Source organism: Gossypium raimondii, chromosome 4, assembly GCF_025698545.1.
Source record: "Gossypium raimondii isolate GPD5lz chromosome 4, ASM2569854v1, whole genome shotgun sequence".
NCBI classification, from domain to species: domain Eukaryota; kingdom Viridiplantae; phylum Streptophyta; class Magnoliopsida; order Malvales; family Malvaceae; genus Gossypium; species Gossypium raimondii.
In genome coordinates, this window is record NC_068568.1 from 11,977,391 (window position 1) to 12,002,159 (window position 24,769).

Consider the following 24,769-nt stretch of genomic DNA (forward strand, 5'->3'; position numbering starts at 1 on the left):
AACGCCGCTATAGAACAAACCTTTAGCGACGCTTCTTGCAAAAACGCCACTAAAAACATAACATTTAAAAAAAATTATTTTAATCAAATAAATTTTTTTATAATAAATATTATATTATTTTTTATTTGTTAAATATAAACTTTAAATATACTTTTAAGGATAAATAAAAAATATTATTTAAATAAATATACTTTTAATCAAATCAATTTTATAGTGAATCGATAATTTTCACCACGTTTATCCTTTTCTGAAGCATTAAATTTCAAGATAGCATCACTCAATCTCGGGCATATTAAATGTTAAATTGGTTTGCTACCATCAAATCTTATCTATAAGACAAAAGCAGCATAATGCTTCTAGAAAATAAACCAAGTGAGAAACTATGGAAGTAATACTGCAGAAATCAATAACAAGGGTTTTAACAAACATGTTCATATCTCCAGCTCGCAATTGAATAACATATATCATACATCCAATATTTTAAAGCAGTAAGCAAATCAATGACGAAACAAGGATAGCAGTAAAATATGTAATGCCCACCGGTGACCAAAAGGAGCCCAGAAGTAAGTTGCTTCAAGAAAACAACTCTCTTCCCCATAAACCTTCCAGCCAATAAAATCAACACAGTCCCTGGTGTAATGCTTGCTGTAAACAAATAAAAAACAAGTAAAAACCCAAAAATAAGGAACATTTCTTCAGAAATCTATAAAAAATTTTAAGTGCCTCAATAAGGTATGTTTGATGGGAAAATTTATAAACAAATTCCTGCTCTAACTTTGCTACGGTAATCTCGAGAACAACTATGCTATCTAAAAGCTCCTGGGCCTGAAATCCAAGTTTCAGAAATTGAGAAAAGAACATAAAAAAAGAACAGAAATCCCACGGAAGGAGACTGACCTTATCCGGAAGCTTGCCTGGAGAACTAGAAGAAGGTGAACCACAATGTTCAACAGCACTTGCTAGAGCTAAGTGTAAATCGGTCTCTTCCTGCAACTGCTGCTGCAACTTTTTAACCTGTATCACCCAAGTGGTAGCATGTTGCATGAGAATGAGATATAAATCCTGCACAAAGCTGGCTGTTACCGGTAAGAAAAAAAGAAAATCAAAACATGTATATCATGATAACGACATGTCATTCATTAGCAAAACCGTTAATTCTGAACGAGTAAACAATTGTTTCATGTTTTCATATGTCTCCCCTTAAAAGTCTATTGTTATGCCGATGCTTCTTTTCTTCCTAGTAGAATACATCAAATCAATCCTCGATAAGCTTAAGATTTATAAAGACGAGGAGTGAGAGTGATGTAGATTCGTAGACTAAAAACGAGTTCAAAAACCCTTACTTCTTGCAATCTCCATCGTTTTGGGGGGACAAAAACATAAGAAAGGGAAAATTTTCTAGAGAAACTGATTTTCGAACAAATACGCCAAAACAAATAATGAAATAGAATTAGAATCCTCTTACTTCTTGCTTAAGCTGGTATTTATAATTTCACATCTGTTGATTTGTCTCTTGTCCACTCCTTTCATGGGACTTACCATTCTGGTATAACAACATGATTTCAGAATCTAAAACTCTTTTCAACAAACCTAAACAAATATATCATAAATTCATAATAAAAACCCTTGCTATCTTAGTAAAATGACTTGCTCCAAACCTTACCACTCTTCAACTGTAAATACCCATTAATAGAACATCTTCCCCTGTAAAACCATCAACCATACTGCATTCACCATTACAAAACCAGGAAAAAAAAGCAGAAAATAAAAAAGGACAAAAAAAAAGACCCACCAACTGATTGGTAGAATAAAACCCCCATTATAACCATCTCAAAAATGAAAAGCTATTAAACTAAAATATGAGCATGAATTTGATAGTAAAAACAATTGCACATAAAAGAATCATGTAAAACAAACCTTATTGGTGAGAATTCCTTTGATAATCCTGCAAAACACTTCCATTGCATATTTGTTCAACACAAACTCAAATGTTGAATATCCTACCATGGTACGATATAGATTTGCACAAACAGAAGCATAACACATTCATATCAAAACACCAATTTCAATAGGCTATGCCTAATTTCCAATTTTTCATATTTGGAATGCAAAGGCATATATAATTTCAACTTAGATATAGGTATAATAGGGAGTAAATCTATCTAATTCACTAACAGTGGAGCAGAAAAGTGTTAATCACTATAAACACTGTAATTCACAAGCACTATGATGCTATAAGTAGGATTCTTCATTAACAAGTATCGTATCACATTCTTTGTTCATTTTAGAAGATGGAGGAACAATGCGACAGATTCCATATTGTTTTGCTCTTGGTCGTATGCTGGCTATATATTTCAAAGTATCTTCAAACTCCTAGAGAAACAAAATGAAACCAGTTAAGATACTTCAATTCTATAAAGTAGAACTCTAGATTTTACAAGCAAAAGTAACAAGCATGGCACGAAAAATTAAAAAAATTAAACAACTCAAAATATTGTAAGCAACATTAAGTACCTCGTCTATTGGGTAGAGCACAGGTACATCCTCAATATCTGGCCGACATGCCTCTTCTGGACGCCATCTTGCAGTTACCTGTTTCAACACTTGTTCCACTTCATTATCGGAAACTTTGCTTGCTTGTCCTATTCTCTTGTTCAACTTCATGTAAATTTTTCAGAAGTAACATTTGAAGACAATAGTTAATAAAGTAAAACATCATATCAATTATACATTCTAGAAAGCATAGTCCATCTGCTTTATAGTCACTGAATTACGCAACTCTACAATACAAAATAAACAAGAAGTTATCCTACCAAAAAAACCTTAACTATAAAGGACTTCTAAGTCATTTCATGCATTTAAGATGCTGCAGCTATACAATGATAAAACAAACAACTTAACAAGGAAAGAAGAAACTAACTTGATTGAGCTTTCCATGATTGGGTTCATCTTCTGAACTGTTATCATATTGACCATAGTTTATCCAAGGTCGACGTCTCATAGACATTGACATTGTAATCTTTGAACTTTCATCATTGGCTAACCCAGTTCCCTTTTCAACTAGAATGACTCTAGCAGAGGCTGAACAACAGATCAAATTATCACGCTCATGTCTTTTAGTATCCTGTGCCTCACTCTTTAAGGTAAACAATGCACGAGGCTCGAAACCTGGTGGAACTGATGAAATATCATCATTCTTTTCTTCAAGACAAACTCTCACAAGTTCCATCCCTATCCGTATTACTACACAAGACAATGGATGACAATTCAAAAAACTAAATTTTGTACGAGGAATAGATAACAAATTAATACAAAAGAGACCCACCTTAAAAGCCAGAGCCTAATCTAACAACATAAGAAAACCAATTTATCAAAATTGTCAAAATTGAACAAATATCAAACAGCTTTTTCAATCTTTCTTTCCTCTAAGAACTACAATCTCCAAGTAAGGAAATAGAGAACTAGCTACTCATGGCTCCCGTACTTGAAACTTGAAACTTGATGTTGTTGTATTGTAGAGCCTCTACATTAAACCCAATCACTGCAAAAAGAATAGTTCAAAAAAATGGCGCATCGAAGCTGTCAGCCATTTAGAAAAAAAATGAAAACCCAAAACAAGAATGATAAAGAAGAATTGAGAGAGTAGCCGGCAAAGGCAAAGAATGATAAACAGAACCACATTAGCCAAAAAGAAACAAAACCGTAAACTTCTGGAATTTCGTTCCCTGTTACAGCCTTCGGTTATGGACGTTGGCTTTAGTCGGAGAAAACAAACTGGGATTGTGATGTTTCGAAAACAATGTCCCTACACGGCTGTGACTTTGTTGTTCTCCGGTTATTGCCAACACCAATATGAACACTAATTAATTACTAAAAACAAAAACAATTTTATTTTCAAGCTGCTGTAACCTACCTTGCCTACCTTTTACATTGCTATTTATCATCTTCTTTTTTCTCATTGACCGTATTTGAATAATTTTTCTTTATTTCTCGATTTGATTCACTGGGGGAAGATGCTTCGAATCCTGTTGTATTTTTGCATGGCGACCTTGATTTGAAAATTATCGAAGCTCGATGTTTGCCAAACATGGATTTAATGGTGGAGCGTCTCCGTCGATGTTTCACGGTGTTCGTCGTGTGCAAAGCCCCGTGTACTAGAGGAAAGAAGAAGAATGATAAAGTTGGGGGTTTTAGGGGGGAAATTTGGGAAAAAATCAGCGCGAATTCTTTCAAGTAAAATGAATTTTGTGGCGTTTTTATAAAAAACGCCGTTACTGCTTTTTTTTGAAAACAACGATGTCGTTTTGATTTGTTAAAATTTTTTTATTTTATTTGTTAAAAATTATTAATTAAGTGATTTTATTTATTTATTAATTTTTTAAAATCTAATATTTAAATATATCAAATGCTTTAGATTAAAATTTTTAAATATAAAAGCATTAATTGATTGTATAAAATTTTTCATTTAACAAATCTCAAATAAACCTTAAATCCTAAACCATTTAATATATATAAAGTTTATCGATTATCTCTTAAATAATTTAAACTATAATCATAATTTTAATATATTAAAATTAATATTATATCTTTCACAATTATATAAGAAATTATTTAATATATAAATTAAAAATACTAATTAATCTAAACCCTAAACCCTTATCCCTAAACCATAAATCATAAAATATAACTCAAATCCTAAACCCTAACCCTAAACTTTAAATCCCAACCCTTAAACAATAAATCATAAACCGTAATTCCTAAACCCATAATCCATAAACCTTAAAATAGTAACTCTTAAACTTTAAACCCTAAACCATATACCTAAACTATAATCATAATTAATTCAATATTTTAAAATTAATACTATCTATCTTACGATTATATAAATTAAAAACAATCAGTCATGTACCAAGAACACTATAATCATTATTTTAATATATTAAATTATTTAACATATAAATTATTTATAAATAATTTAAACTATAATCATAATTTTAATATATCAATTTAATATTATCTCTTTTACAATTATATAAGAAATTATTTGATATATAAATTAAAAAACTAATTAATCTAAACCCTAAATCTTAAACCCCTAACTCTTAACCCTCAACCCCTAACCCTTAACTCCTAAACTTTAAACCCCAACCCTTAATCTATACCCTTAAACCATAAACCGTACCCCTTAAACCCTAAATCTTAAACCATAAACTGTAAACCATAACCCCTAAACTCATAATCCATAAACCTTAAAATAGTAACTCCTAAACCTTAAACTCTAAATCATATACCCTAAACAAAAACCTTAAACTATAGAGACAATTAATTCAATATTTTAAAATTAATACTATCTCTTTTACGATTATATAAGAAATTATTTAATATGCAAATTAAAAAAACTCAATAATGTACCCAAAAACTTTAAAATTATTTTAAATAATAGTATTTTAATTTTTTCATTTTTAACAAATATTTTCTATTTTTTATTTCAAATTATTTCTACGTGTCATTATTTCAAATTTATCCATTTTTAACAAATATTCAATTAAAAATAAATTGAATTTTAATTAATATAAATAAACAAATTAAATAGTAATTAGATAGATAAAATGTTTTTGTGGCGCTTTCTCAAAAACGCCGCTAAAGACCAGAGCATTAGCGGCGCTTTTCCAAAAACGCCGCTAAAGACCAGAGCATTAGCGGCGCTTCTCCAAAAACGCCGCTAAAGACCAGAGCATTAGCGGCGCTTTCCCAAAAACGCCGCTAAAGACCAGAGCATTAGCGGCGCTTCCCCAAAAACGCCGCTAAAGACCAGAGCATTAGCGGCGCTTTTCCAAAAACGCCGCTAAAGACCAGAGCATTAGCGGCGCTTCCCCAAAAACGCCGCTAAAGACCAAAGCATTAGCGGCGCTTTTCCAAAAATGCCGCAAAAACCCTGAGCATTAGCGGCACATTTCTAAAAAACGCTGCTAAAGCCCCGAATGGTCGATCTTTAGCAGCGTTTTATGTAAAGCGCCGCTAATGCTCGATTTTTAGCGGCGTTTTTTTATCTAAACGCCACTAAAAATGCCGCTAAAAGCCTGTTTTGGTGTAGTGGTGGCTATTTCTTCACCATTGGGATTTGCAAAGTGATGGTCGAAGCTCTATAAACTGCTAATGACCCAAGATAAGTTCTCTTATTCCTTTTATGTTTTCATTCTGATTTTGATTAATTTTTTAAATGATTTGATTTCTTTTACCCTATTTTTTCACAATTACATTAATTGCACATGATTCTATAATATTTTTTTACTAGGAAAAGTTAAAGAAGACAATTCAACTGTAACGCCCTATATCCCACCCCAAAATACTGGATCTGGATATTAGATGTTACAAAACTTAACCACTTAGCAAATTTTTTATGACAAGCGCAAAATCATTTTAAAACATACTTTTTATTCATTTATTTACTGTCTAAAAATAAAAGATTAATAAAAGAGAATGTTTAATAATTACACCAAATTTTCAAATGCAACATATGACGTTACAACTTAAAACTTTGTTGTAAAGAACTAAGTGCCATATTACTATGGTGCCCTTTGTATGCATAATATCGCAACTCAAACTGTCACCTTGGCGCAATCCTGACTTGATCCTTCCTGGCATACCAACTCATTAAACAGAACTTGCATCATAAACAGATGTTTGTAAGTTCAAACAAACTTAGTGAATTTTAACCCAAGTTACCTTGGAGCGTTTGCTGTTGAACTCCTCAACTCGAAGATTTTGGATTTCTTTTAAGTCTTTCGCGGGTATTTTTCTAATATTGGTGCATATATTTATGCCAATTTTCATACTTGACCAACCTACACACAATTCACTCATTAGGTAGATTTTAGATCTTACCACTGATAGATGCTACAAGTAACATGTTTTAGTTTCATTTTTAATGTATGTTTGGGTTATTATTTGATGTTAATGATGAATTTTATGCTCCTAATCCTTTAAATTCATGTTTTTATAATTATGAGAGCTTTTGGGAGCAAAAAGAGCGAAAAACGAGTGAAAACCAACAAATCTGAGCAAGGTACAAGGGCCACATGGGTTGACCCCTTCCGCATGGTCGTGTGAGCTACACGGGCTGCCACACAACCATGTGGCAAGCCCTGTCAATTTTAAAAATTTGGACTCTAAATTGTGGGGAAACGTAATTTTTAGGTTTTTTGAGTATTCTAATACTTATATATGACAAAAATGAGAAGATGGGAGTGAGCCGTAATAGAATATTCAAGAAAAAAACTAAAAAAAACCATTGAAGTGGATTCTTAAGCAGATTTCCATCAAGATTGAAGATTCCTTTTTTGTTTCTTCAGAGATTATTATGATTTTCTTTGTTTCTTATGATTATACTGTATTTTGGATGTTTTTATTTGCAATCATGAACTAATTTTCTAAATACCTAGGAGAGGTGGACCCTATGATGAATTTTATCTTTTGATTTTTATTTTATGCAATAAAGACTTAGATCTTATTCTCAATTAAGTGTGCTTAATTCTTGGTTTAGTATTTTTAGACTATTGATCCATGTTTGATGTGCTTAAATCAGAGGAGGAATAGACCTTGTTTAAGAGTAGATATTGCGTAATTGAGTGGAGTTGAATGCAATCCTAGAAATAGGATGACATAAATCTACCGTATTAGAGTCAAATCTAATAGGAGAATCCATAGATTGAGTTAATGTGATAATATGGTTTTTAATTAGAGAGAAATTTCAATTAATCAACTTAGAGTCAGTTGCTCTTATTCTTGAAGAGAGATATTAACATAATTTAGGGATTTCTATAGATCAAGATGCTAAGTGAAGAAATTGCATAATTTAGATTGATAATAATAGATGAAATCTAGGTGAATTTTTTCCTGTGTATTGTTTGGTTTCTTGGTTATTTACTCGATTATTTTCCTAATTTGTTCTTTGTAGTGTTCGTTAGTTAATTAAATTAGTTAATTTTAGTTTTAATTAATCACTCGAATTTATCGGTTAAATAATAGAAAAGCAACAATTACTAATACTTTTAGTCTTCATGAGAATGATATCTTTGCTCATCCTAGCTATACTATTAATTGATAGGTGCACTTGCCTTATTCAGATTTTTAGTTGGTTTCATGGGCATCAAGTTTTTGGCACCGTTGTCGGGGACTAAAATATTAGGAAAACTTTATTTCTATTAAATTTTAATTTTAATTTTAATTTTAATATTTTTTGTTTTTAATTTAATTCTTACATTTAAAATTTTCTTTTGTTTTATTCTTACAGGTTCTTTTGGTTTATGACTAGAGGCAACTCGTTGGAACCATTAAATTTTTACAGTGAGATTGAAAAAACTGCTTGCAAAAATCGTAGAGAAGTTAGAAAAGCAAGGCAAGGTCAACAAAGTTTAATAAATTACCAAGAGCAAAATGACATTACTATGGAGATAAATGATAATCAAAATAATAAGCAGCCTCCTGCACGTCTTGCTCGTCGTACTATGTTTGACTATGCTAAGCCTACACTAATTGGGGTTGAATTGAGTATCGTCATACCAGCGATTTTTGCAAACAATTTTGAGCTGAAGTCGAACACAATTCAGATGGTACGACTATATGTTTAGTTTGATGGGTTGTGAGATAAAGATTCGAATGCTCATTTGGCTAACTTTTTAGAGATTTGCGACACATTCAAGATTAATAGCATTACTGATGATGTCATACGCTTATGATTGTTCCCATTCTTTTTGAGGAGTAAGGCAAAACAATAGTTGAATTCACTTCTACGGGGTTCAATCACGACTTGGGATCAGATGACTGAGAAGTTTCTGTTGAAGTATTTCCCACTAGCTAAAACAGCTAAGTTGAGGAACAACATCTCTTCTTTTGCTCAAATTGAGTTGGAGACATTATATGATGTATGGAAGAGATTTAAGGATCTTCTGAGAAGATGTTCTCATCATGGGTTACCTTTGTGGTTACAAGTTCAAACCTTTTACAAAGGTTTGAACCCCTCGACTAAGCAACTAATTAATGCAGTAGCTAGTGAAACATTGAATAATAAGACACCTAAAGCAGCTCAAGATTGTATTGAGGAGATGACACTGAATAACTATTAGTGGAAAGTCATGAGAACAAAACTAATTAAAGCAGTTGGTGATTTTAACATGGATACAGTTGCTATGTTGGCAAGTCAGGTGGAAGCACTGAATAAAAATATTGATGATTTGAGTTGCAATAACACAATGAATCTGGTAATGCAATGTGATGCAATTGGAGCGGGGATAATCAATCCAAAATCATTACCCTTCGGTTCTAATATAGAGCATGAGCAAGTCAACTTTATGGGTAACAACTCTAGACCTTAAAATAACCATTATAGCAATAACTATAATCCAAGATGGAGGAATCATCCAAATTTCTCTCGGGGTGGTCAAGGAAATCAAAGGTCACAACCCCTTCAAGTTTTCAGCAACCTTATCAGCAAGAAAAAAAACCAAACCTTGAGGAGATGTTAGCTAATTATATTTTAGTGCCCGAAACTTGATATCAAAACACTAAGATAGCTCTGAAAAATCAACAAGCATCGATTCAAGGGCTTGAAAATCAGATTGAATAGCTTCTTAAACTGGTTTCAGAAAGACAACAAGGTAGTTTACCTAGTAGCACTGAAACTAACCCAAAAGAGTAAGTCCACGCAGTCACTGTTTGAAACAAGGAAATGTTAGTCGAGCCTGAAAAGAAACTGAATCTAGAAGCTGTTGAAAAAAATGATGAGATTGAGGAAAGCAAGAAAGAGCATAAGCTGGTGGTTAGAGAATACAAACCACGAATTCCATATCTGGTAGCATTGAAGCAAGACCGCATAAATGAATAATATGGTAAATTTCTTGAGCTTTTAAAAAAATTGCATATTAACTTACCTTTTCTTGAAACTCTTTCACAGATGCCCAAATATGAAAAATTTTCAAATGAGTTGTTAACAAATAAAAGGAAGTTAGACGACTTGTCAACTGTGGAGCTCAATGAGGATTGTTCGGTCATTCTCTAAAATAAACTACTCAACAAGCTTAAATATCCAAGGAGTTACTGTAACAGCCCGATTTTGATCCTAATCGGAACAGTGGTTTTGGGACCACAAATTCGACTCCTAAAAATATTTTAATATTATTTTCTGTATTTATTATGTGTGAATTTACTTGTGTGAAAATTTCATGCTTTAATTTCGTCGGTTGAGTGTCCGACTAAATAAAAGGATTAAATTGCGTAAAATAAAAACTTTGTGGTTATTTTTAGAAGGGCCGAATAGTGGATGTTCTTTTAATATGGAGGTTTTATGTTGCAATTTTGCCATCTAATAAATGAATGGACGACATATGGTTATAATGTATAGTTTTTATATTAGTTATAAAGGTTATAATAATAAAATATATATTAGAAAGTTATTATAATAAAAAAGAAGAAAAAAAAACATAAGAAAGTGACCATTTCATCTTTTTTGTGCCGACTGAAAAGAGAAAGAAAATAAGAAAACCAAGCTAGGTATTCAGCCCTTGTTCAAGCAAATTAAGGTATGTTTTGGTTTCGGTTTTTTATAATTTTTACTTTTTTGAGATCATTGCTTTGTGTTCTTTAAAACCCAGGCCTCAATTTTGTGAATTGGTGATGATTTTGAAATATGCCATTGATGAATTTATGAGTTTTGTGATGTTTGAAGGTGAAATATAAAATATATGTATTAGATTAACATAGTTTGTTTTTGAATTTTTGATGAAATTGAGTAATTAAGGTTAAATTGTAAAAAAAAATTTTGAGGGACTAAAATGTGAAATATATGACATGCAAGGACCTATATGATACTAGGGAGTATTCGGCCATACTATAGTGTAATTAATTTGGAATATTTTGTGTTTTCGTACAATTTGAACTAAATTGTAAAAAGTGTGAAATGTAAGGGCAAAATTGTAATTTTCCCATTTGTGTGTTTTTAGGCTAAATTGAATAGAATGGTGTTTAAATAATCTTAATTTGAATATGTTTAGATCAAGAATTAAAGAAATTGGATTTGGATCGGGGAAAGACAAAAGTGGTCGAGTAGCTGATTTAACCGTTCGACAACGTCCTAGGTAAGTCTATAGGAATTTAAATGTTGTTTAACATGAAAATATATAAATGTTATGTGATGAAATGAACTATTCAAATATACATATGTATTTGGCCGAATGTGATTTTGAGATAGGGACTATGTTTCGAGTTCGATTCGATCGTGATTTAATGTCCGAAAGCCCCGTACGAACCCTAGGAATAGGTAGGATACATATGTCATGACATAGGATTTCGGATATGTGTTATCGTGTAAGACCACGTCTGGGACGTTGGCATCGACTTATGTTTATGTGTAAGACCCTGTTTGGGACAGTGGCATCGATATGAGATTACATGTAAGACCACGTCTGGGACGTTGGCATTGTATAAGTTTTTCGATTATCCGCGTATCCTTTTAATTCCAAACGGTTCAACGGGCAAATGTGAGGTAAAGACTGAATGAAAAAAAATCAAATTACGGATTTAGGTATGTGATAGTAAATGTTTATATGGATACAAAGTAAGTTGATTACTTGAATTGACATAAGGTATGTGAATATGCATTTTTGGAGTAGTATACTTGAACATATGTATGTGATTCGACCTATTGAGGTCATTATGAAATTAAAAGTGAAATTTATGCATGTATGTAATTTATGATAGTTATATTCGGCCATTTAATAGGTATGTGAGATCAAAGTATGATTTTGGTAGTAAATGATATCTTTGTTTTGTAAATTATGTGAATTCAGCTAGCTAGCTAAATGTTGTTATGCCCTTATTAAAATATTTATAATTATGCTTATGACTTACTAAGCTGCGAAAGCTTACTATGTGTATGTTGCTCTTCGTTTTATAGATTTTGGAAGCTAGCTCGAGCTCGGGATCGACAAGAAACGTCATCACACTATCGATATCTATTTTGGTACCTTGAAAGAAAACTTGTATTTATGACTTATGGCATGTATAGTCTAGCTTGTTATGGTTGGTCTTGAATTGTGCACATATAGCCATGCGAAAATGGCTTAATTATGTTGCTAATGGTTGTGAATATTCGGTTATAGTATAAGTTCATTTTGAGAAGTATGGGTTATGATGTATATAAGTGTAATGTATTTGTTTTATGATTCGGTTATGTGATGTTAATGTGGTGATGGTCGTGATTTAGATCATGGTAAGCTTATATGAGCTAAGTTATATTTATATGACTTCTTGTATATTGAATTTTTTTAGGTACAGTTTATAATGGTCATTTGATTAGTTATAAGTGACATATTGTTTTGATATGAGATTAAGAGATAGTGTGTTAAGGTTAAGTTTGGGAGATGGAAATGGTATGAATTATTTGAATGTTCTATTAGTGATCAAATAGGTGATGCTTAAATGCTGCCTAATTTGTTGTATATATGCTGTCCAATTTTGGTGTAAAAATGCTGCTCAAATTGCTGTATATATGCTGCCCAAATTGTTGAATTTATGTTGTCCAATTTTGGTGTAAAAATGTTGCTCAAATTGTTGTATATATGCTGCCCAAATTGTTGTATTTATGCTATCCAAATTTTGGTGTGAAAATGCTGTCTAATTTGGTATATAAATGCTGTCCAAATTGATGTATAAGAGCTGTCCAAACAGAATAGATTACCTATGTTGTAATATGTAGTATAGTTAGTAAATTGAAATGAAATAAATGTTTGGATATATGCTTGATTTATGATATTAAATTTTGATTAGGTAAATGATAATGATATGGTTGAATTGTTGAAACATGATTAGTATATGAAATTTGATTAATGATGCATGTTTGATTTTAATATGTTATGTGATAAAATATATATATGGAATGAAATTTCGTGGTTGAGTAAGCATAATTTTAAAAAAATTTTGAGTCGAGCTTTGATCGGAAATGCCTCATAACTCTAATCCGGCGACGGACATGGGTCGGGGTGTTACAGTTACTATTCCTTGTCTTATTGGTAGTTTAAGTGTTGAAAAAGCTTTGGCTGATTTGAGGGCTAGTATAAATGTCATGCCTTATAAAATGTTCAAACAACTTGGTCTCGAGAAACCAAAACCCATTAGGATGAATATTCAATTAGTTGACAGATCAATTAGGTATCCTAGGGGTATTATTGACAATGTACTTGTTAAAGTCGATAAATCTATATTCCCTTTTGATTTTGTTATATTGGACATAAATGAGGATATTGAGGTACCCATGATCTTAGGTCAGCCATTTTTAGCCACTGCTAAAATTGTTATTGATGTGGGTAGTGGTGAACTTGTGCTAAGTGTAGGTGATGAAAATGTTACTCTTCAAGCACGTGATTTTGTTAGAGTTCCTAGTGAGCGAGATGATACTCATTATTCTATTAGTGTTAGTAATCATGTGGCTCAACATTCTTTTGAGGAATTTACTAATGAATACTTGTTCGAATAGTATCCGTCTTAAGGTGATAAAAATCAATAGATTAGTGAAGAGCGAATGGTGCAATTCAATGAATTAGATGAATGGTGAACAAAGGCTAATGAGAACCCAATAATAGTCAAAGAAATAACTAACCAATGCCATAGTGTGCATGTAAAGAGGACAAACCAATTCAAACTTGGGGACAAAATGCTGTTAGACAAATCAGATCCACGAATGTTCCCTTCAGAGCTTAAGTTAAGAGGGTTGAACCCATTTGTGGTACAAAATGTATTTCCATACGGAACCATTGAGGTAACACACCCTGATTACGACACATTCAAGGTAAACAATATTTGTCTCAAACTTTATTTTGGTGGTAATATTGGCAATGAGAGAGAGGAGCTTCGGCTCTAAGATCCGCCTTAATTGTTAGCTAAAAAGGGAAGTCGAGCTTAGACTCTAAATAAGTGCTTCTCTGGAGGCAACCCGAGTATTTTTATTTATTTATTTATTTTACTTTCATGTTATTTAAAAAAACATTAGTAAATTTATTTTTATTATTTTTTAAAAATAAAATATATATAGTACATTTATTTTTATTTTTAATACTTTAAAAAAATTAAAAAAATTTTAAAAAAAGTCCACACAGTTTGGGGTGATCCACACGGCCGTGTGGGACACATAACCTGAACACACGAGTGTGTCCCAGGCCATGTGCATACTGGAGCTAATTTTTTTCAATTTTATTTTAACACGGTCTATAGACATGGTCGTGTGTGACACGGCCTAGCACACGGGCGTGTCCTAGATCGTGTGACCCATACACCCTCGCGCATGAGCATGGGAGGAGCGAATGATCACCGCACACGGCCGTGTAGATACTAGGCTTATTTTTACCTATTTTTTAATCACACAGTCTGGGTGATTTTACACGGCCTGACCATATGGCCGTGTGGCTCACATGGCTATGTACTTTTTTCCTCTTTAAAGCTAATTTTTTCTTTTGTTTTCTTTTTTTTTATTTTTTTATTTTTGTTCCTTTGTCCCTCCTTACACCAAGCCCTATTTTTTATTTTTTTATTTTCTAGATTTATATATTTTATTTATTTTATTATGCATTTTTTTGTTATGCTTTTTCAATTAGTTTTTTAGTTTGCAATCTCTTTATCTTATTTATTTTGTCTATTTTCTTATTAGTTTGCTTGGAAACATGTACTTCATTTAGAATCTCATACAATTCCGTATTTCATTATTTCGACAAATTCATCCAAATTCAGGGCAGTTTCAATTCTCTCCATCCCTTATGATATTTTTCTTATTCTATTTTTATCTGTTTGTACATTGAGGGCAATGTACATCTTAAGTGTGGGGAGGTTGTTTACATGCTTATGCAATAAAATCCCTAAATTATTATTTATTTTTAAGTAATTTTCTCATAGCTACCATTGAGTAAATTCTTTTAATTTGGAGTTTTTATTGATTCTGTTTTGGAATAATTTGTGGATTTTTGTGCATTATTTAATTTATGCTTTAAGACGCGAAAGAGTCAAGCATGATAAGTTATTTTTCAGAAATTATTGTTTTAGGTTGTCTTCCTAAATTGAAGCATTATCTTGAAATTTTAAATTTGCAAGTTTGACATCAAAATCATAATGCTTTATGAGCTTTTGAGCTTATAGAGCATATATTATTTGTGCTCATTTTTATTTTGGGTTGAGAGTATGTCAACTAGACTTGTCCATGGGCCGGGCCGGGCCCGAAAATTTTTTTTGACCCGCCTCCTAGGCCTGGGCCCGGCCCGGCCCAAAATATGAGATTGAAATTTTGCCCAGGCCCGGCCCGGGAAAAATATCATAAGCCCGAGCCTGGCTTTGGCTTCGGCCCATTTTAAAATAAACATTAAAAATTATTTTAAAAATAAAAAATATTAAAATTAAAAATAAAATAAAAATATATATTTATTATATTGGTAGGGTAGGCAGGCCCAGCCAAAAAGTGGTGCCCGAGGCCCAGTCTATTTTTTAAACGGGCCTAGTTTTTTTGCCCAAGCCCATATTTCGGGCCTATATTTTCACCCGAACCCTCCCATGGCCCGACGGCCCGCCCGGCCCATGGACAAGTCTAATGTCAACTTAATTTGTTATTTTAGAACTTATTTCAGTTATACATGTCGAGACCATATTATTGATTTGGTATACTGAGATGATAGAGGCACTTAGGATTTAACCCACCTAACCTTTAATCAGTTTACCTGTTGTATTGACCTTTAGTAAACCCCCTTGATCCTAACAACAATTTTTTTCTATCACCCGTTAATGTTAACCCATAACTCATATTGATGTTGTAAAATTATCCTTCTTATTGACTCCCTTTTTGTCAAGAATTGATTTGGTTAGTTGCTTAACTATGTTTCATCATTTGCATTGTTGAATTTTACTTTGCTCTTAAAAAAAACAGAAAAAAATGAGAATTTTTTTTTTAAAAATGAAAAAAAATGATTGAGCTTGAATATTTAGTTTCATATTGTGTTGAAAAACTCATTTTTATTCTTTATTTCTTGTTGATTTAAATTCTTTTAATTCAGCATTTGATTTTTTTTCTAATTTGGTAACTTATCAACTTGACTCTCGATTTTAACCAACTTTTTTGACATTTTCGATACCCTTAACCTAAGCTCCATTACAATCTTGTAAAGACCTTTTGATTGGTATGTCATCTCATTTATAGTGGTAGAGATTTAATTTTCAAGTAAGCCTATGGTAATAACATTTCTCGTTTGATTGTTGAGTGCACATTATTTGAATTTTAAACACTTTGAGTGCTTTGAGTGAATCTTTAGTGAGAATGTTATTTCTTGTTGAGTTTGAATTTCAAGTAATTTTTTAGATAGGGGAGATGCCTATTATTTTTAAAGCTTTAAATTCTCTGCTTGGATTGCTTGTATTGTTTAGTGTCCTTTTAGAATGAATTTCCAATGTATGATTATCTGTAAATTATCCTAAGATATTATCGGTGAAAATAATAAATTGATGGAAGTTAATTTAAATGTGGGTTGAGGATTTTGCTTGAGGATAAACAAACGCTTAAGTGTAAGAATATTTGATAGGTGCTAAAAGTAACATGTTTTAGTTTCATTCTTAATGATTTTTGGGTGATTATTCGATGTTAATAGTGAATTTTGTCTCCTAATCCTTTAAATTCATATTTTTATACTTATGAGAGCATTTGGGAGCAAAAAGAGTGAGAAATGAGTGAAAACTAAAAAAATTGAGCAAGGTATAGGGGCCACATGGCCGTGTGAGCCACATGGGCTGCTACATGGCTATGTGGCAACGGTCATGTGGCAAGCTGTACCAATTTCACAAATTTGGACTCTAAACTGCAGGGAAACAAAATTTTTAGGTTTTTCGAGCATTCTAAGAACAATATATGACAAATATAAGAAGATGGAAGTGAGCCGTCATAAAATATTCAAGAAAACAACTCGAAAAACACTATTGAAGTGGATTCTGAAGCAGATTTCCATCAAAATTAAATATTCCCTTTTGATTTCTTTGGAGATTATTATCAGTTTCTTTGTTTCTTATGATTATACTGTATTTTGGATGTTTTTATTTGCAAGCATGAACTAATTTTCTAAATACCTAGGCGAGATGAACCCTATGATGAATTTTGTATTTTAATTTTTATTTTAAGCAATAAAGACTTAGATCTTATTCTCAATTATGTGTGCTTAATTCTTGGTTTAATATTTCTAAACTATTGATCCATGTTTGATCTGCTTAAATTAGAGGAGGAATAAACCTTGTTTAATAGTAGATCTAGCATAATTGAGTGGAGTTGCATGCAATCCTAGACATAGGACGACATAAATCTACCAGATTAGAGTCAAATCTAATAGGGAAATGCATAGATCTAGTTAATGCGATAATAAGGGTTTTAATTAGAGAGAAATTTCAATTAATTAACCTAAAGTCAGTTGCTCTTATTCTTGAATAGAGATATTATCATAATTTAGGGATTTCTATGGATCAAGGAACTAAGTGAAGAAATTACGTAATTTAGATTAATAATGACAGATGAAATCTAGATGAATTCTTTCCTGGGTATTGTTTCACTTCTTGGTTGTTTTCTTGATTATTTTCTTGATTTGTTCTTTGTCGTGTTTATTAGTTAATTAAATTAGTTAATTTTAGTTTTAATTAATCACTCGAATTTATCGATTAAACAGTAAAAAGACAATAATTACTAGTACTTTTAGTCTTCGTGGGAACGATATCTCTGCTCACTGTAGCTATACTATTAATTGAAAGATGCACTTGTCTTAGTCAGATGTTGGTTTACAATTGCATCAACCATTCAATGCTGATTTTATTTCATTTTTAGAAAATGAATGCATTTCTCAAAAAGATATTCATACATAAACTACTTTCGATGGATTTTTGACACAAACAGATGTTGAACATTTCACTCAGGATGGTGTACTTTTCGATATTATTCTTGTTGGGTACTTATAATAATTGATCTTTTAAGGTGAACTTCGTACGGATCAAACTTTTGACAGATTTACATACTCAATTTGGCAGCTCTCAGGATATTAGTCAGATCATATCTAAAATTATATCAGACCACAACTCATTCTGATGGATGAAACATTCCCAATCATCCCAGGGAATCCCAAACAACCATGCTACATATCATGAGGAAGCCCAGATAACCTCTATAAATAGCGTGTAAATATTCAGATTTAACGAATACAATAGAATTTAGATAACTTCTATACATAATATAACACCCGCCTGGCGTAGTCCTAGATTGGTGAATTGTTTGGAAGATTGGTTGATTAAAAGTAAACTAAGAAAAAACTGATTTGTATTCTATTCACCAATGTTGTATTTTGTATTGTTTGATATGCGACAACAACTACAAACAATAAGTTTTAGAAGCTCAACAACCAAAATATAAGAATAAATAAAATAAGTGTAAGTGAAAGATGAGGAGATTTGCTTTGCTTTTCAAATCAATCAACAGTTTGTTTTTATTTCTCAAATTGATTGGAATTAGCAATTTTTCTTTGAAATCAGGAGAGGGATGTTGAAGGCTTTTTGCGTTTAGTTATTAGCTTATACAACTTTTAATCCACATCATTTCAGCCACGTCAATTAAATATTTCCACATAATCATGCATCGTTACAAATAATTTCATTTGGGTTTGAAAATTACTAAAAAGAAAGAATGATGGCTAATTTTCCCAAAAGTAAACGTAAGGGCTTTTTAAAAAAAGACAGGAGAAGATATTATTATCATTTTTGTTTGGATAGTACAAAGTAATTGGATGAAAATAGAGTATAATTATATCAAATTTCTTATGACATATTTAGTAGTACAAATTGTAATTACATAATTTATATATATTTTTAAATATTACTTACTATAAAAGTTCTAAATATTACATAATATGCATATGTTAGTCCATAATATGATTAGGAATAAAATAACAAGAAAAATAAATATTATAACTTTGATTGCATAAGCGTTCTATACTTGTTAGGTTATTTCTTGTTTAACATTTAACATATGCTCCTTATTATCATTTATTGATCTTTGATCGAGTTCTTCATCATCTGAATTTGTATAATTAATATTATCAAGATCGTCTTTTCCCATTTACTTTTCAAAGTATAAATTATCCTAATTACACCTATAAATGAAGTTATGAACTATGCAACATAGTTGTACGATCCAACCTTGTTTTTTTTTATCCTATATTGAAGTGATGTTAATATAGTAAATCTTTTTTTAGAACATCAAATATCCTCTGAATCACATTTCACAACTTTAAAGGTCTCGAATTAAAGAGTTCATGAGTTGTTTCTCTTGCTTTTGTTTGTCACCATTATCTCAAATGATATCATACCCATTATATGATACAAAACCTTTTTGTATTTGCATAACTACCGTCTACCGCATAATATATTTGGATTTATTGTGCAAATTGTTTGTAGTTTTGTTTATAAAAATTATATAAATTTAATTTAGAGAAAAACTTAGGTTATAACCCTTTTGTAAGACATAAATTATGTAAAACATTATATAAAATTTATAATATATAAAAGTTTTATAAAATGTCTAATAACTTTCACAACACTTGGATAAATAGTATGACTAAAAATTATAGCATTTTTTTATAAATAACTATTTTTATCATATATGGCATAGACATGTAAATAAGTTGCATCCATACTTTTTGGTCATAAATTTTATAAATTAGTATATTATAACATTTTTGTAACACTTTTATAACATGTAAATTATTTTTATAATAAACATTTTGGTCAAAACTTTAAAAATTTTTAGGATTTAAATAATATAACTTTTTGGTTATAACTTTATAAAATACACATAAATTATTTTATAATATAAAATTTTAAGATTTATAATATAACTTTAGAATTTTTTTGCCACAACCATTCCAAACACTCATACATGTTCATGCTTACAATATAATTCTAATAACTTCAATTAGTATATTAATTTAATAACATTATATATTAATTTAAAATTAATAAACTCTCATAGTAAAATTTTAAATAGGCATTCACAAATGCTAAATGTTGTTCATTTATGGATTAAAAATGTTTTATAATAATATTTAATTTATTTTTGTGTTATTATAAATGCACAATTTTGAATAAGGTTATGTAAGTATTTAATTTCGATAGAATAATGTTAAAATAATATTAAATTTTAGTTGACCCAATTTTATATTGCGACCCATAATGTTACATTTTGGAATGAGATTGTAGTGTTTGGATTCTCAACATTCCGCCCATCCCGTAATCACACATTTTGGTGTTTCATGTTAAACTAATAACTTGAATTTATTTCTTTTATGAAATTATTAGATTAACTAGATTCTTTTATATGGTCTTATTTTTGACAATAAAATCCTCTATCTTTTCTTATCTTACAAAAAATTTCTAAAATAAAGACTAATAGCTTATGTTATCAAACAAAATCTAAATTGCCACAAACATTAACAATTTAAAAGAGAGGCACATTGTTAAAAAAAAAACTCAACTTGTTGGGAAGTCATTAAATTGAACATAAAATTTGGATGCTTATGACCTCACTTTTCATATTAAAAGCAAGCCAAGTTCTTTAAAACACACAAATACAAACCATATAAATAACTCATCATAATTAGATTCAATGGTTCATATAAAAAAATCAAGGTGTAATGTAAATGAATTTCTTAAGTTATTATAATTTTATAAAAAATTTAAGGCTAAAAATGGTTAAGCTTATAAAAGTAAAAATTTAGTAAAATTTATTTTGAAGTAATTTTATATTTTATCAACCATCTTACATTTCAATCAAATAAACTAAACAAGATAATCTTTTATTACACGCATAATCTTACATTCTTGTAATTCTATTATTAAACGTGATATAGGATTCAACAAACCAAACGCACCCTTATTATTTATTCTAATTAGGTTTATTGAACATTATGTATATTTATTTAAAATTAAAAATATAATTTTAATATTTATTAGTTAAATATTTAAATATAATTAAAAACTCAATTAATTAATCAGTCATAAAATTAACCTTTTATAAATAACAAAGGAAAAACAAGACAATTTTGTTTCACAAGTAAGTGAAAATATATACTGATTAATGTAAATAATATTATTAAGTTATCTTGAATTAAGAATAACTGTAAAATCGTAAGGACTAGATTAGTAAATAAAAGAAAGTAGAAAGCCTTATAAAAATAAATAATACGAAGGGGTCTATTTATCTTCTAGTGCCATTTGTCAATACTTTAAGATTGAATTTTAATTGCAGAAAAATGGACATTGTGGGCCCCCACTCTTTACTCTTCCGGTTCCTCAATAGGTACCCCCCACCTTCTTCCCGCTTTCCATTCGCCCCAAAGTTAACGAATCACCCTTTCTTTATTTTATCTCTTAATTTCCTCTTTAAATAAAACAATGGCTGTTGACGCTTCTTCTTCTTCCTTGACACTGCTATGCTTTGCTTCATTGATGTGCCTTTTCGGCATGGTGAATGCAAGAATCCCTGGAGTTTACACTGGTGGCTCTTGGGAATCTGCCCATGCTACTTTTTATGGTGGCAGTGATGCTTCTGGAACTATGGGTATTTCTTTCTTTCTATTAATCTTATAATATTTAATATTTTGTTTTACTTCAGTAAAAAAATAACCCATTTTGTTAACATGCATTTTCCAACAAATTCTCTATTTTGTCTTTTTTTTTTTATTGCATTGCATTCGTCATGTCCATTAAAATGTCTTCCATTGTTTCCCTTTTTTGTTTGTTGAGGCGGTGCATGTGGGTATGGGAATCTGTACAGCCAAGGATATGGCGTGAACACTGCAGCATTAAGCACAGCCCTTTTCAACAATGGGCTAAGCTGCGGAGCTTGCTTTGAGATCAAGTGCACGGATGACCCAAGATGGTGCCACCCAGGCAACCCTTCCATTTTTATTACTGCTACTAACTTTTGCCCTCCTAACTATGCTCTCCCAAGTGATAATGGCGGCTGGTGTAACCCTCCTCGCCCTCACTTTGACCTTGCCATGCCTATGTTCCTTAAGATGGCCGAGTACCGTGCTGGCATTGTCCCCGTTTCCTTCCGCAGGTCAGTCTCCCTCATTACTCTTCCATTTATTATTATTTTTACGAAGAAAAGGGTGGTGAAATGTGTAAAGTATTGTTTTTAATTAAGATAACTTTTTACGTACTTCCTTGGGAAAGGCAAAAGGAGGGCCTCAAAAGAATCGCCCGTTGAGATTTTGAGAATCAATCCAGAATTTAATGTCCTTTACCCACACTTAGATCCAACGGTTTTCCTGTGACTCCTGGAATGACCCAAACACCCCTCCTCTTTCGATTCCCCATGATTACCAGGGCAGTACTGTAAATTTGGGGATCACCAACATTTTCCGCCCATTCAGACATCCTCCTTAAACGACAAAATTGACGACATCCCATCATTAATGCAGGAAAAAAGGGCTTTCAATTTATGTAATTTCCTCAAACACCCTTCTTATTAAATTATTGATTGATTGACAGAGTGCCATGCCGAAAGCAAGGTGGAATTAGATTCACTATCAACGGATTCCGTTATTTCAACTTGGTTTTGGTCACCAACGTGGCGGGTGCGGGGGATATTGTGAAGGTGAGCGTGAAAGGAACCAACACCGGTTGGTTGAGCATGAGCCGTAACTGGGGTCAGAACTGGCAGTCCAACGCCGTTTTGGTAGGCCAACAACTCTCGTTTAGAGTGACGGGCAGTGATAGAAGAACCTCCACCTCCTGGAACATGGCTCCAGCTAATTGGCAGTTCGGACAAACCTTCACCGGAAAGAATTTCCGTGTTTGATTTTAAACACACTTCTTTTCCCTTTTAATTTTTATTGCCACTTCTTCAATTTAACTTTCTGTTTCCTGCCCTTCAAATTTCCTTTATTTTCTCGGGAAAATTTGAAGTGGCGGGTGGGTAAAAATGGGCTTTTGGGTAGGATTTTACGGAAAAGAAAAATAGATAGCAAAGTCACCAAGTGACCATTGTGTGTGTTGTTGGATTTGAGTCATGAGTGTTGCACTTTGTATTTCTTTTGTTTGTGAATTGCAAGTAAGCTGGTGGGTAACAGTAAAAAAATTCCAGCTGATGGCAAAAAAAGTTGTAAGGTGGGGGGGCTGAAGCGGCTGCAAAGCAAAAGAAAACATGCAGCCCGGAGCACTCGAGTCATATAGTAATTTCATTTTTACTGCTATGAGAATAAGAGAGATTTAGATAAACCAAAACAATATTTTCTTGATCTGCAATGTCTTTCTCGTGTCTCTACGTTAAATAGTTGAAAAGGCAATTACAATGAAGATTGTGATAAAGGAAGTGGGCCATTTCTGATTCTGATGGACATCACATTCCAAATTTAGATAAAAAAGAAAACACAAAGGGCCATTTGGGTTATTTCCCTCTCTTCCATTAATGATAATGATGTACCTTAGACATCCATTTATCAATTTACAAGTAAAAATGTAAAAAAATTGGCCTCCATTCTGTTATTTTTCATTCCGCTGACTGAATATGCTCTTTCATACATTTATTTTTGCAGACAAATGGTTTTTCTTTTTTCTTAATTTACGGATTAAGAATCAAACTTATCTAATTTTATTTTATTTTTGTTTTTTGGAAAAGAAATACGATGTTGTATCGTTTGTCTTTTTAGGTAAAAAAAAAATAGGCCGGTGGTGTAGGCCATGTTAAACAGAGTTCAATCCTGCCACTCCACAGCAACCAAATTGCAGAAGCCTGTTTTATAAGATAATAGCAATTTTACAATAAGCTTATTTAATTTTATTTTAAATTGCTTCGATGATTTCAACTTACCTTATAGAGGAAATAAATAGTGGGAGAGATTGATCTGGGCTTTTAAACTAAAAGTGGTAACGTGCGTGTTCCCTTTCGCTAAAAAAACTTACAAATTCAAATAAATTAGACGCCGTCTGTGGGAATCGAACCCACGACCACGTGGTTAAAAGCCACGCGCTCTACCGGCTGAGCTAAGACGGCTGCTGATTGAGGTGATAAATATAATTATTAATATCCCTATGTTTTATCCCACTGATCAAACGGAGACGGCCCATTTATTATTCCATCCTAGATGTCGAGAATGTCATATATTTGAGGAGCTAGATTAGTTGCGGATGAAACAGAAAGCACAACCTAAGATTCATTTCTATTTCTTGTAATAAATTTAACTCAGGTGTCACGCTGTTAGGACCTTGCGATGCCTGACCAAAAATATTTCTACAATTTCAATGGAAAGAAAGATTTCCATTCCAAGTAAATGCTACAGCAGGGAGAATTGCACTCAATCACGCTGATAGTTACTGCAACTGAAGTGAAGTTTCCCCTCTCAAATGCTTCAGCATGGATGTCAAGTAAGTTACTGTTTCCGTCCTTTCAATGTGGTCCATGCACCACCCAATTCCATTTGTTTTAACCCTTCCTTCACTCCATTATTGATTTCTTTTTTTCATTTGATTTTGACAAGAATGGGCTGTTCCAGAAACTACACGGACACACAATTGACTAGGTCTTACAATGTTGTTTAAATTACTCAGTAAAATGCAGGAAAAATGGTTACCGGAACTCCGAGCTCCCCTCGTTCTGAATATGTAACAAATGACTTGGAACTTTCTAAATCCATTTTTTATTTGACAAGAGAGAGTC

General features: G+C 31.8%; 3 protein-coding genes and 2 non-coding genes across 12 annotated transcripts; 2 read left to right on the forward strand and 3 right to left on the reverse strand.

Annotated features, from left to right (window-relative positions):
- Nucleotides 1–373: 373 nt before the first annotated feature.
- On the reverse strand, nucleotides 374–4,212 carry LOC105779878 (putative lysine-specific demethylase JMJ16). 8 transcript variants are annotated; one of them, XM_052629367.1, is made up of 9 exons: nucleotides 3,914–4,212; nucleotides 3,485–3,541; nucleotides 2,921–3,243; nucleotides 2,515–2,658; nucleotides 1,918–2,373; nucleotides 1,664–1,704; nucleotides 1,466–1,543; nucleotides 898–1,014; nucleotides 374–645 (listed from the first exon to the last, which is right to left on the reverse strand). In XM_052629367.1, exons 1-5 carry the CDS (start codon nucleotides 3,957–3,959, stop codon nucleotides 2,233–2,235), a joined length of 711 nt encoding a protein of 236 aa, XP_052485327.1. In that variant the 5' UTR covers nucleotides 3,960–4,212; the 3' UTR covers nucleotides 374–645; nucleotides 898–1,014; nucleotides 1,466–1,543; nucleotides 1,664–1,704; nucleotides 1,918–2,232. The 8 variants fall into 8 exon arrangements, with proteins under 8 accessions (XP_052485327.1, XP_052485328.1, XP_052485331.1 ...); XM_052629368.1 differs by having other exon boundaries at nucleotides 1,659–1,704; XM_052629371.1 differs by having other exon boundaries at nucleotides 1,664–2,373; nucleotides 3,923–4,212.
- Nucleotides 4,213–8,867: 4,655 nt separating this feature from the next.
- On the reverse strand, nucleotides 8,868–8,974 carry LOC128040791 (small nucleolar RNA R71). The gene has a single exon (XR_008195597.1). It is a non-coding gene; the product is annotated as a small nucleolar RNA R71 (small nucleolar RNA).
- A 4,020-nt stretch (nucleotides 8,975–12,994) lies between these two features.
- On the forward strand, nucleotides 12,995–13,528 carry LOC105779034 (uncharacterized). The gene has a single exon (XM_012602788.1). It carries the CDS (start codon nucleotides 12,995–12,997, stop codon nucleotides 13,526–13,528), a length of 534 nt encoding a protein of 177 aa, XP_012458242.1.
- Nucleotides 13,529–21,423: 7,895 nt separating this feature from the next.
- On the forward strand, nucleotides 21,424–23,353 carry LOC105779877 (expansin-A6). Its single transcript, XM_012603840.2, has 3 exons — nucleotides 21,424–21,664; nucleotides 21,850–22,168; nucleotides 22,603–23,353. The coding sequence occupies exons 1-3, from the start codon at nucleotides 21,499–21,501 to the stop codon at nucleotides 22,910–22,912; spliced, it is 795 nt and encodes a 264-aa protein (XP_012459294.1). The 5' UTR covers nucleotides 21,424–21,498; the 3' UTR covers nucleotides 22,913–23,353.
- A 680-nt stretch (nucleotides 23,354–24,033) lies between these two features.
- On the reverse strand, nucleotides 24,034–24,106 carry TRNAK-UUU (transfer RNA lysine (anticodon UUU)). The gene has a single exon. It is a non-coding gene; the product is annotated as a tRNA-Lys (tRNA).
- Between the last annotated feature and the right edge of the window lie 663 nt (nucleotides 24,107–24,769).